At 40.9% G+C, this 14,410-nt stretch overlaps 1 protein-coding gene across 3 annotated transcripts in view; it reads right to left on the bottom strand.

The window, feature by feature from the left end:
- LOC126162509 (Down syndrome cell adhesion molecule-like protein 1 homolog) overlaps positions 1-14,410 on the bottom strand; it is a 169,015-nt gene that overhangs the window by 67,039 nt on the left and 87,566 nt on the right. For all 3 annotated transcript variants that reach the window (XM_049919061.1, XM_049919062.1, XM_049919063.1), the window contains 2 exons: positions 969-1,067; positions 475-660 (listed from right to left, as the gene is read on the bottom strand). In XM_049919061.1, the coding sequence (XP_049775018.1) occupies positions 475-660; positions 969-1,067 (285 nt within the window). The remainder of the gene's footprint in view (positions 1-474; positions 661-968; positions 1,068-14,410) is intronic.

Below are 14,410 nucleotides of genomic sequence, written 5' to 3'. Positions count from 1 at the left end.
GAGATCTGAAGTCATAAACTGTGAGATGCATGAAATACTACTGCATTGTGCATGACATTAAATTTACTGCTTTGTTGCTACTAATTCCATTCACAACGCATTTTGTAGACAGGGTCCAGATATCCCACTGAATGTACCTACAAAATTATACCACTGTATGACATATATTTCAGGAGAGATAGTGTCATGAATTTTGTGCATGAGCCAGATGCTGCATAGTATGGGTGTGGATGCAATGCTAAATACCTGGGCAGTGCTGGGTTTCTTCATAAGAATGAAATAAATAAAAGCACTACATTGTCACAGACAAATATAATTTGGGGACTATTCAATTACAAAAGCTCATGGACAATAAATAAGTTAACCTCTCAGATGAAGCAGGCACTGCACAGCAGCCTTTGAGTTCAGTGTGTTGCCCTGATAATGGCTATACTACTACTTCAGAGATAATCTTTGAAATTTCATAGTACATACCAGAACCTTGAGTCCGCTGTGATATTGTAGGGGTTGGAGAACTCTGACCTAGCTGATTAAATGCTTGAAGATAGAACTGATGTCTTGTACCACACTGGAGATTTTTTAAAGTGAAATGTGATTCATGAGCAGGGATCTTTATCTTCTCCCACTCACCAAATTCTCTTTTGAAATGTAGATAATAACCTGGAATTACACCATCAGCAATGAAAAGCACAAATACAAACAAATAAATTTATTTATTGCATGAAAAGAGGTGGAAGAATGTTGAAACTAGAATAGACTTTTAGGACAATAGTTTGAGCCCCTAAGAGGCTGTACTTTCTTTTGCAATGAATACACTTTTGTTTAATAAGACAATGGATCTATAAAACATTTCTCCTAGTCACTTAGTTTGTAATAAAATCAACATATCCCTCCACATCCAGGCCAGATTCTTTTTTGAGGACATTTCTTCATTACATTACATCAACAATTAATAGCATTTGCCATACCTTTTACAGTACTCCCTCTTGATGGAGGTGGCAGCCATGTCAGGCTGATGGTGGATGTAGAGTGAGAAGATGCTTGAAAGTCTGTTGGAGCAGATGGAACTGAAACAATTAAAAATAAGGTTCATGTTTTTTGAGGCAAAAACTTTTAAATTTGTGTACAAATGCAGAAGATAACATGAGAGATAATATTTAATGGATGTAGAGTTCACATATGAGGGGTTAACTGAGATCACTGAACAAAAATATGATGATCATAGCTTGGCCAAATTATATGACTGTGATATGCTGACTGAATTTGTTTATTTATTTTTATTGTACTATTTCATAGCCAATTAACAGTGGTGACAATTAAGAGACAGAAAAGGAATATAAGGATTATTAAAAAAATATCACATAGAAAACAATGCAAGTCATTACTACATAAAATCACATACAGCTATGCAAAATCTAATACTTGTCAGTAATCCATGAGAAATTTTGTACAATAGGATTGAAATTTTATAGGAGAATCTCTGTATGGCTATAACTTGATGTAGAAAAAAAGAACTGATTGAAATATCACTACATCAAAAGTGTCTGACAATTTGTTGCGAGTATATCTTCATAGTGATAAAGAGGAGACACAAGCAGATAGCGCAATAACTTTGTGCAGATTCCAGTAATTGTTACAAATCGTAATCAATGCTGCATGCATGTAAGTAGCCCATTCCTAGTAAAAGGAAGTTTGTTTCATCATCAGTATGAGAGGATTCTGAGTACCAGTTTTGGTGGATAAAAATTCAGTTTGTTTTGATAAAGAAGGTATGGATGTGTTCCACATCTCCTGAAATTATTTTATGAAGTCACAGAAATCCTAAATGTTAGGCTAGTTAGATTTGAGCCCTGCTATCCAGAGTATGTTTAGAATTGTATCCTCTATCTTGGTTCATCACATTTCACAGATTCTCAATTACTGACTGATCAGCTAATTCTGCCAGACAACGAATTGACTGGTATGAGGTACTTCATAGTTGGACACTTGGCACCATGAGTTGTAGCTTATTGTCCCTCACCACCAGCTACTATTCCATCCACAACTGCGTGATTCTTTATTTAAAGAGCAAGAGAAAAGCCTACATGAGAAAGCTTCCTTGTGTTATCTGCAGGCTTCTTCAGCTGTTATAGCAGCTTGTTTGTTTCCCCACATCCTAACACAGTATGAAGCATATCCAGATTACCTTGTTATAGAACTTCAGGAGTGTATAATTTTCTCTGTTGACCACATTTGATGTATTGTTAACAAGGCACTAAAGAAATTATTGTGTTGATGTCTCATCTGCTTCTTTACTTTTTGGATAATATGCAGCTTTGCTCCATGTATTGTTTAATTCTCTAGAAAGACAAATCTTGGAGAAAACAAGCAGTCTATGGAAATCTTGTCTACCAGTGTCTACAATAAAACTGTGGTACTTCTCTGTATAATTATGAAATAAAGATGTTGAAGTAAAGTGCATTTTTGTAATTTTGTCAGCTTTTAAAATAATATAGGCACTCTTAAGAAATGAAGCTATGATAAAGCTTTTATTTGAGCCATATCCATCTTTTAATGACCATCATCATTGGTTACAGACAATTAATAAAAAGTCACTCAACTGTCAGTAGGACCTAAGGCATGTGGGAGACAGTGGGATGAATAGTAGGCCTATTCTTTACTTTTTTGCATCATGAGGTGTTGTCACCTTGGGTTAAATGGCTTCTCTCTAGCATCAGCACAGGACTGGGAATATCATTGTCCTAAAAGCCTCCCATGGACATGCTAGCTCCCTCATGCTACCACATGTCCAACTATTTTAGATAAGGCAGGTTGGGAGCCCCGTAGACCATATATTCATAAACAAGCCAGGACACACAATAGCTCTGCTGAAGCAGGGGATCTCTACACATTTTAAAATATTCAGAACTTTTACAGGCAGTACTTTGAGGTTCCTGAAGTGTGACAAACAAATAAGCTTGCTACAATCTACATCTCATCTATTCTTCAGAAACCACCTTACGGTGTGTGATTTTTCCCCCTTTCCCTTTTACATTTATGAAAGACATGTTGTTGAGTGTTGATAAAGCTCCCTATCAACTCTTATCCCTCTTATATTGTCATCATGATAATTTTATGAGACTCATATGGGAGGAAGTAATATTATGTCTGACTTCTTGAGACGTACGGTCTCAAAATTTCATCAGTAAACCTCTTCATGAAGCACAATTCCTCTCTTGTAGTGTCTACCACTGGAGTTCATTGAGCAACTCCATACAGCTCTTGCACTTACTATAAATGACCCATGACAAAATGTGCCAATCTTCATTGGAGCTTCATCATTTATCCTGTTAATGTCTTTTATTTGCTAAGGGTCCTAGACTGATAAACAATACCCAAGAATTGTTCAAAAATGAATTACTGATATGTTTCCTTAAGATTCTACCCCAGCTAGCACTCAAGCTTATTTCAAGGTGGATATTGAGTTTAGGTTCAGTTGAAAATTCAAGATTGAAAAATCAGCTGGTTACACAGCTTATTTCAAGGTGGATATTGAGTTTAGGTTCAGTTGAAAATTGGAGATTGAAAAATCAACCTGTTACACAGTTTACATCAATCTATAAAAATTTAGCTTGAATTAAAATAATTTTCCCAAGCTTGAAATAAACTGTAATTTCCCTGGAAGGCTGTACAGCAGATGCGCGCGCAGCATAGCTTCCATAGACGTCCATGGGAAGCGCCACAAGCATTTATAAGCCTTGCACTGACTCTGCTAGGTTTATGGCCATTTTACCTTTGTGGCGCATGTTAATGATTGTTGACTGTTGTGAAGTTTGTTTTATACTGGAAAATAGTTCGGTAAGTGTGTGGCGTCTCCTGCCTTACTGCTATACCGGGTCTGAAGAGGATATATAGTGTATTACAGGTACGTTGGTGCATTTTTCTCTGGTGGTATGTTAATATTAGAAATGTTAAATATTATTATGTAATGTAAAGAAATATCATATTCTTTTACGTAGAAAAATTGAGCCTGGATGAAAGTGAAATGGATTACCAGCTAAGAATACATATTACAAGATGTTCAGCAAAAAGAGGTCATTTTAAACTAGCTCTCTAGTACGTGGCACCAATAAATTAAAACTTAATGTTATTTTACCTTTTTAAAATGTCACCTTTTTTTGTTCTTTTACATTTCAGTTCCACTGAACTGGTAATTTCTGAAATTCATTTAGATTTCATCTTTTATTTCATTTTGATTCCATTTCACTTGCCAAAAAATAATTATGGGTAGAATAAAACGTCTACATTTTTCTAAACGGTAGTTTTCTTATAAGCTTACAGTATGAGGTGTATATGACTTCAAGTAATTGTTTCTTTATAATTCAAATTCAGATTAAATGGCCCAGAAACTGTTAGAAATAGTGATGTGTGGCTTCTTCATGAAGTCATCGCAAAATTACCCATATGTCATCTTTACTTTAAAAATTTCAAACAAAAAGTTATTTCAAATTACTTTAAAAGTCTTTGGAATGAAGTCACCAGAAGCAGCTGCTTACTCAGTGATGGTTATACTAGTTAATGATTCTTACTACATCAGTGAGTTTGAAGTTATTTTGCTAATCTGGGGCATAAATTATATTTCGGTTGATCAGTTTCATCTTTTTACATTTTTTATGTTTAGGTATGGCTAACATTTTCTTTTACCTGTTACAGGATCATTATACTGGCAGAAGTCAGCGATATTTGATCCTGCTCTGGTCTGTGTGCTGGGGCCGGAGGGGCTTCAGAATAATTAAATTTTAAAATAAAACAATTTTAAACACTTTGAAAATAAAAAATTTTAAACATACATGTCTTAATAATTTTTTTCACACCATTTCCATTCTGATTTTTATTTAATTAATTAGGTTCAATAAATTCCGATTAATAATTATATAGCTTAAAACAAGCTGTAAATATCAGGCTGTATTCCACATGTGTAGATACAGCTGGAGCCAAACTTGATAAGTCAAGCTTGAAATATACACTCCTGGAAATTGAAATAAGAACACCGTGAATTCATTGTCCCAGGAAGGGGAAACTTTATTGACACATTCCTGGGGTCAGATACATCACATGATCACACTGACAGAACCACAGGCACATAGACACAGGCAACAGAGCATGCACAATGTCGGCACTAGTACAGTGTATATCCACCTTTCGCAGCAATGCAGGCTGCTATTCTCCCATGGAGACGATCGTAGAGATGCTGGATGTAGTCCTGTGGAACGGCTTGCCATGCCATTTCCACCTGGCGCCTCAGTTGGACCAGCGTTCGTGCTGGACGTGCAGACCGCGTGAGACGACGCTTCATCCAGTCCCAAACATGCTCAATGGGGGACAGATCCGGAGATCTTGCTGGCCAGGGTAGTTGACTTACACCTTCTAGAGCACGTTGGGTGGCACGGGATACATGCGGACGTGCATTGTCCTGTTGCAACAGCAAGTTCCCTTGCCGGTCTAGGAATGGTATAACGATGGGTTCGATGACGGTTTGGATGTACCGTGCACTATTCAGTGTCCCCTCGACGATCACCAGTGGTGTACGGCCAGTGTAGGAGATCGCTCCCCACACCATGATGCCGGGTGTTGGCCCTGTGTGCCTCGGTCGTAAGCAGCCCTGATTGTGGCGCTCACCTGCACGGCGCCAAACATGCATACGACCATCATTGGCACCAAGGCAGAAGCAACTCTCATCGCTGAAGACGACACGTCTCCATTCGTCCCTCCATTCACACCTGTCGCGACACCACTGGAGGCGGGCTGCACGATGTTGGGGCGTGAGCGGAAGACGGCCTAACGGTGTGCGGGACCGTAGCCCAGCTTCATGGAGACGGTTGCGAATGGTCCTCGCCGATACCCCAGGAGCAACAGTGTCCCTAATTTGCTGGGAAGTGGCGGTGCGGTCCCCTACGGCACTGTGTAGGATCCTACGGTCTTGGCGTGCATCCGTGCGTCGCTGTGGTCCGGTCCCAGGTCGACGGGCACGTGCACCTTCCGCCGACCACTGGTGACAACATCGATGTACTGTGGAGACCTCACGCCCCACGTGTTGAGCAATTCGGCGGTACGTCCACTCGGCCTCCCGCATGCCCACTATACGCCCTCGCTCAAAGTCCGTCAACTGCACATACGGTTCACGTCCACGCTGTCGCGGCATGCTACCAGTGTTAAAGACTGCGATGGAGCTCCGTATGCCATGGCAAACTGGCTGACACTGACGGCGGCGGTGCACAAATGCTGCGCAGCTAGCGCCATTCGACGGCCAACACCGCAGTTCCTGGTGTGTCCGCTGTGCCGTGCGTGTGATCATTGCTTGTACAGCCCTCTCGCAGTGTCCGGAGCAAGTATGGTGGGTCTGACACACCGGTGTCAATGTGTTCTTTTTTCCATTTCCAGGAGTGTAGCTTGAACTCTGCCAACTTTGATGTTTGTTTCAAGCTTGAATCCAGCTAACAGGCCTGAATATTCCAGCTTTGATCAAGCTTATATACCTGAACTTTACATCTGGAAACAAGTTTGAAACCGGCTTACTGTGCTATCTGGGACCAACAAAGCTCATTTAATTTATTAGCATTCTTTTGTTGTATACATAACACAGGAATTGTCATGTAGACAGACAATGTTTACAATTTGTAGCTATAAGAGTTAAGATATTTCACTGAACCTTGATACATTATAGCAATGAAATTGCAGGCACAATATAAACACTTTATTCACATAGACCTTTTGCCAATGAAAAAATAAATACTTTTCTTATATTTGTACAAATATGTGTAATGTTTACATTAATTGTAAGTATCCTGCAGTGAGGAGGAGGGGAAAGAGGAGGAGGATTAGTGCTTAATATCCTGATGACAATGAGGTCATTAGAGACACAGTACACACTCAGATTATGAAAGGATGGGGATGGAAATGGGCTGTGCCCCTTCAAAGGAACCATTCTGTCATTTTCAACCTTTAATCAGGATGGCCAGATGCAGGTTTGAACCAGTCTAGTGTGCTAACCACTGTGTCGCTTCACTCAGTCAGATGTCCTGTGGTAGAGCATGTTGAATTTCAACTTGAGTACTGGGATGAGTAACAAGGGAAACTGATTATTGGAATGATCCTGTTGTGCATGTTTTAACTGTGGTAATAATTAAGATATCCTGAGTGTTATAGAATCTTTGAGTTAATGACATCTTCCTTAATCCTCTTTAAAAGTAAGCATATTTTAAAATTTCCTTCGCTTTTTAAGCAAAGCAGTGTACAAAATTTTTGGAAGATACAGTGCACTGTTCTGCTACATGACTCTGTGAAAATCAGTGTACCTGCCAAAAGAAGGTTGGCATCTGCTTTTCCTACTGTTAACCAACAGTGTGGAACTGCACTGAATGCCTTCCAAAAGTCAGGGAACATTGCATCAACATATGTGCTATTGTCTACAGATCTTGGGTGCAACAAATTATATGGACAAACAGAATGAGGTGCATCTGGCAAGATCTTTTGCAGAATCTGTATGTTGATTTTTATGGAGGGGATTTTCATTTGCCAAAAATGCCACAAAGAGTCAGCATAAAAGATGTCCCCTAATTTTAGAACAGATTGAAACTAGTAGTGAAAGAAACTGGTAGTGAAAGAAACTGGTGCACCTGCCTAATTTTGTGTAGGGCCCCCGTGAGCATGCAGAAGTGCTACAACATGACATGGAATGCACTCAACTAATGTCTGAAGTAGTGCTGGAGGGAACTGGCATCATGAATCCTGCAGAGCTGTCCACAAGTCTGTAAGAGTTCTCTTCTGAACGGCAAGTTACAAGGCATCCCAGATATGCTCAATAATGTTCAAATCTGAGGAGTTTGGTGGCCAGCAGAAGTGTTTAAGCTCACAAGAGTGTTCCTGGAGCCACTCTGTAGCAATTCTGGACGTTTGGGGTGTCACATTATCCTGCTGGAACTGTTGAAGTCCACCGGAATGCACAATGGACATGAATGGTTGCAGGTGATCAGACAGCATGTTTACATATGTGTCACCCATCAGAGTCATATCTAGACATATCAGGGGTCCCATATCACTCCAACTGCACACACCCTACACCATTACAAAGCCTCCACCACCTTGAGCAGTCCACTGCTGACATGCAGGGTCCCTGGATTCATGAGGTTGTCTCCATACCCTACATGTCTATGCATCTATACATTTTGAAACAAGAGTTGTCCAACCAGGCAACATGTTTCCAGTCATCAGCAGTCCAATGTCAATGTTGACAGGCCCAGACGAGGCATAAAGCTTTGTGTCATGCAGTCATCAAGGGTATACAAGAGAGCTTTTGGCTCTGAAATCCCATATTGATAATGTTTCATTGAATGGTTTGCATGCTGACACTTGTTGATGGCCCAGCTCTGAAATATGCAGCAATTTGCACATGCTGCACTTCTTATAATTTCATAAATCAGTTTAATAAAAATGAAGCATTACTGAAAAATATTAATTAAATGAACTATACTTTTACTTTTTACTTAACATGTGGCATGGGCCTTATTGACCATACACCTGATCTATGAGCCTCTTGCATTTTTTTCTGTAGAGTGTACAGTTTGTCCATTGTATCATCCCTGCTGTGTCCTCCCAGATGTTATCTGAATTCTGGGTCCTCCTCTCATCTCATTCCATCTATTGTCTTGGCATTCTACATAGTCTATTCTCCTTCACTCTTGCTATATGCCATGCCTGGTTCAACCTTCTTTTTTTAGCACTTCAACTATGTCATGGTGTTTATACAGTTCTATTAATTCATCACCTTTTCTTATCCTCCATTCCATGTTATTTTCATCACATATAGGTCCAAAAATTTTCCTTAGTATTTTTTGTTCTAATATTAACAGTTTTTCTTCATTTTTCTGCTTAAATGTTAATGCTTCACATTCATATGATGTTGCTGGTATAATAATCGATTTTGAAATTAGTAGTAAGTGATCTTTTCTTTAGAATTTTGATGAAACTGAAAATTGTTTTGTGCACTGTTGCTGGATGGGCCTCTATTTCTATACCCATTCTATTGCTATTAGTAAAAAGACTCCCTGAGTACTTGAATATATCAAAACCTCTTGAAAGTGAATTCATCTACAGCCAAAGGTGCGCCATTGCTAATTTTCTTATGTACGAACTGTATTGTGGAAAATATTGCACATAACAAATTAAATGTGTCATTATGGTAAATAACTTACGAATTGCACAAGCTTCCTAAAAAAATGAAATTAAAACATAATCTATTCAGTATCTCATTGTTTATAGTAGCCACTGTACATTTGTTTTAGTACGTCATATAATAAAGAACATATTTTACTTCTTCCTCAGAAATTCATAATAGTCTTCAGCTGGGAAAAACTGGAAGCCTTTGGTAAAATAACACATGTGCTTCAGCATTCACTCACCAGCCTTTGAGATACAGCAATGCTGGAGTGAAGTAGCATCAACTCCATTGTTGAACACAAGGGAACTCTGTAGGTATGAGTTGTGTGAACTACACACACTGCTGCCACATAACCACATTAGCAGTAGACATCTCTTCCATGATAGTCATTTCTTTGTGAAGCTATTTCAATGAAATGATACTGTAGAAATGATACTGTGACAAAAGCATTTGGTATGGCTCTTTATAGTGCAATATTGTCTCACTGCTGACTGTCAGGACACTTTTGTTTTTCATTTCATTTTAGCATCACCCTTCTCTTTCGAAATATTCATGATAGTTCAACATATGTCCTAAAGTGCAGATGTCTAACCATATTTGCCAAATCATCACAACCGAATGTCAAATGGTGCATAGACTGCAAATGAAGGAGTTCAGTAAGATGTTACTGCTGACAAGTCTGCTTAAGTTCGGTTTTGTCATGCCATTACAAGGGGCTATAGCACCCAGTTCTTCCATAACATTGACATTTTTATTAATTACCTATACAAAAATTGTTAACTATGTAATATCTCTTGCATCACAGCTCTTGATGAGTGTCTGGAAATAAAATGTAAACTCTGAGGCTTTCCCTTATCAAGTTTTCTCAACACTGGTGACTAATTCATCCATACAATGAGTGGCAATATGGTGTGATCAGGGCCAGTTCAAGAACATTTTCCCTCACAAAAAGCACACCATTTGGCATCCATCTTCTCCTCCTCACCTGCCTCCCTCCCTTAGACAGTAGTTGCCATTTCTTGGGCTTTTAATCAAGGCATAAACATAATAATACTGTCCATAGCTGAATAGTAGTACTCAAGTTTTTCACATGAAGAACTTGACTTTGCTATTGATACCAGTAGAAATTTAAAGTGACACATCCTCACAGAAATAGGAGCAGAGGAAAATAATTGCACCAATCCATGCAGTATTTGTTATTTGTGTACCTATTACTTATTCACCATGGCTTAGCTTGCATATTAGAAGTTTCATTATGATGAGTGATGGTGAGTAAATAAGCTACTGTACATGATAACGTCAGCTGCCCTCATATATCTGCCTGTTCAAGTAAGCGTAGCACATGATGTACACCCCCCCCCTCAACCCCCACAGTGTACATACTGCATGATGCACATGGAAGAGCGTATGCAGGAGCTCTCATCTATACTTTACACTACTGAAGTAGCCAGCACTCTTCCTCAGGGCTCAAGCTATTTCTGTACTGAATTTAATCAAAGTCATTATAGTGGTGTAGTCATGAAAAGGTAACAGACAAACACAGTTCCACATGTATGATATTAGTATGGATAAATATTACAATAAAATTTTATTGTTATATATACAGGGGGATGACAATTAATGGCACAAAGTGATGTGTGTCAAAAAACTTTTCAGTAAACTTTTCAGTAAACACAAGTAATTGTGAATATGTTGTGGTGGCCTAACACCTACGAGTCTGTAAATGAGAATTGCTGCTCCTCGAGGCAATGGGAGTTAATATGACCTATATGCTTGCAACACTTAGACGTGTTATGCATCCGTGCTTACTAATAAATAATATGTCACTATTCTGCTATTACACCACTGGTACCCACTTCCCACAGTGATGACTCCGCAGTGTGCTGGAACTTTGCTATGAAGTAAAAACTCAGCAGCACCATTTATGCCATCGAGAATGCTGCCATTACAAATGGTACAAACTCTCTGTTTCTCCGGCAATGTTGACAACATCTCTCAATGACTGCTCATGAATTCAACGAACATACAGTTGCAAAACCAAGGCTTGGATGATACTACAGTGCTGGATGACATGGTGACAATGCCTTCATTGTTCACTACATCTTTGGACCAACCTCGCATCACTGCCAAAGCCAAGCAGTGAACTGTGTCAGAACAAGTGTCAAATATACAGAGTTACTTCACGATAGACATTCCAGATTTGACTCTGAGTGAGCCTATCCCCGGTATTTAAGAAAGAAGTGCAGCGAAGAATCATAATAAACAATGGCTGTCCTCACTGTAGCAAACATTAATCTAATTGCCTTAAACTTTCGCACAGGAGAAAACATCGTGTGTTCCAGTGCTAGTGATTACAAGCATTATGACACTCGCATTAATGACCTGATCCATGTGGATGCCACCCATGGTGCTCTTACGCTTGAAGTCACTCCATGCTCCCCCATTAGACCACATACAATCTGTGCAATGCGGCATGGTACAGTCCACGACATTACAACCACAACAGGTCGCCCTGTCTGTCGCCGCCCCCGTTGTCTAGCTCTCCACAACCTTGAAGTGACTAAACCTGCGATGGATGAACTTTTGTGAGCTGGCGTGGGCAGCCCATCATACAGTGCTTTGGCCTCCCCAATAAAACTAGTTCCTAAAAAGAACGGTACTCGGCGCCTATGCGGCAACTCTTACTACCTGAATGTCTGCACATTCAATGACAGCTACCCCGTTCCAAACGTGCAGGAGTTTTCCCACGTCTTGGCTGGAGCAACAATTTTTAGCGTCTTTGACTGAAAAACAACGTTCATGCAAATTCTGATGGCAGATGAAGACGTACCAAAAACTGCAATTATCACTCCATTCGGCCTCTTTGAGTTCCTCTCCTTGTTGTACGGAGTAAAAAAATGTGGCACGGACATGACAAAGATTTATTAATAGCGTAGGCCTACTGTTCAATTTGCCTTTTTGTTACGCCTATCTAGATGACATTATAATCTTTTCGCAAAATGAGGAAGACCATGACAACCATTTTCGTATCTTCCTTGATAAGCTGGCCTCTCACAGGATCGTGATAAATGACGACAAGTTCCAACTTCGCCAATCATATGTGACCGTTGTAGTACACCACATCCGTGCGTCTGGGGTGCGTCCTACTTCTGAGAAAACTGACCAGAGACGCCTCCTACCACCTCCCAACAACTACCAAGAACTGCGTAGAATTTTGGGGGTCATAAATTTTTACTGGAACCAGTTGCTACACGCCTCTGAGACTGCTACCACTCACAAAAGCACTGCATGGCGATAATACATTTGGTAAACAATGCCTCGATTGGACACTGTAAATGCTGGTGGCCTTTCAACAAAATAAAAAGACACGTGTTACATGCCACCACCCTTATCCAGCCATCGACTGACACACATCTAATTATTGTGTCTGATGCTAGCGATCATGTGATCAGGGTTGCTTTACAGCCAGAGATCGGTGGAACCACTCAGTCACTCAGATTTTTTGCATAAACTTACTGACGCCCAGAAAAAATGGTCCTTATTTGATCGCGAACGACTAGCCATATATGAAGCAGTTTGTCACGTTCAGGATGATATTGATTAGAGGCCCCTTACCATACATATAGGTCATCACCCATTGGCAGGTGCATTCCGCAACCTGTCAGCAGATTCTCCACCCAGGAGATTCCACCACCTTGATTTTGCAGCAAAGTTCACGACCAATGTGCGATGCATTAAACGCGTCAATAATATTGTGATGGACTGTCTTTCCCGTATGGTGGCTGCCTCCACCCAGCTGGACTTAGATAATGTCACAGATGCACAAGCAACAGATGCTGATCTCCACAGCTTGTTTAAAAAACTGAACACCGAACTCCAATTGCAATAACAAACGCTACCTGCCGCGACCAAACAAGGTTGGTATGACGTTTTGAATGGACGGGTCTGACCAGTGGCCCCGAAGCCATATCTCAGGCCAATTTTTGACCTTCTCGACAACCTTCCACGTTCGGGCATGCACCCGTCCGTATGCCTCATCACACAAGGTTTGTCTGGCGTAACATTAAAAGGGATTGTGCCACGTGGACCATTTCATGCCAACAGGCAAAAAGTGGCCACCAAGCACAGCCCCCCTTTGGTAAATTCCTGATTCCAACGGGGCGGTTCCAGCAAGTCCACACTGACATCATAGGCCACTCCCTTAATCACATGGTTACCATTTCATTCTGCCAATGGTGGATCACATGACACGATGGTTGGTGACCACTCCAATTTCCGACATGTCTGCGGAAACAGTAGCAAAAACGTTCATCAACAGTTGGATTACCAGATTCGGCTGTCCGCCCTCCTTAACACCAGACCAACGTTGGCTGTTTGAATCCCAACTATTCAATGACTTATGCCACCTATGTGGATACCACTGGTTTCACACAACCGCCTACCACCCCTACTACAATGTCCTTGTGGAAGGGTGGCATCGGATGGTGAAAGCTGCTCAGAATCGTGGGTGGAGGCCCTTCCAAGAGTTCTTCTGGGCATTCGCACGGCACATAAAGGTAACCTTTACACCTCGCTCGCAAAAATACTACTTGGCGAGCCCTTCACTCTACCAAATGAATTCGTAGCATACGAAACGGTACCCACAGAACAGGACTTTACCAGACTTATACGTGCGCGTGTGCACAGATATACAAAACATCAGTGTGCCACCCCCTCCCCCCCCCCCCCCTTGCATCTCATGACACAACGAAGTTTTATTCATAAAGACCTGACCACATGTTCTCACACGTCTCACATGACAATATCTACAGATACTGTGGAACCCACTTCACGATTTTCTGTCTGATGGCATATCTGTCACATTACACGATACTGACCTTGGCATTACCGCTACCAACATGGACAGGTGGTTGGGTGCAAGCATTGTCACACACCACTCATGCACACCATTCCTGTCCCATCAGAAGTTGACAAAGCAGGGCTCACCTCCCGTTTTTCAGCAGACGGTACACTCACTGTCATCATTCCAGCTTACACTGGCGCTGGCCCTGAAACGCCACCTATGTACGCAACTCTACCAAAATGCCTCCCTCTTCAAACACTGCCATCGAGCCAGCAATGACTAAAGATGCCGAGCAGACTACTCCCTTATCTGCTAACACTGCCTGCGGCAACCCATTAGACGCACTGCCGATTTGGCGCTTCGGGTGTGGT

Source organism: Schistocerca cancellata, chromosome 2, assembly GCF_023864275.1.
Source record: "Schistocerca cancellata isolate TAMUIC-IGC-003103 chromosome 2, iqSchCanc2.1, whole genome shotgun sequence".
Classification (NCBI taxonomy): domain Eukaryota; kingdom Metazoa; phylum Arthropoda; class Insecta; order Orthoptera; family Acrididae; genus Schistocerca; species Schistocerca cancellata.
The sequence above is the reverse complement of the archived record's forward strand: the minus strand, read 5'-3'. Positions and strand labels throughout refer to the sequence as shown.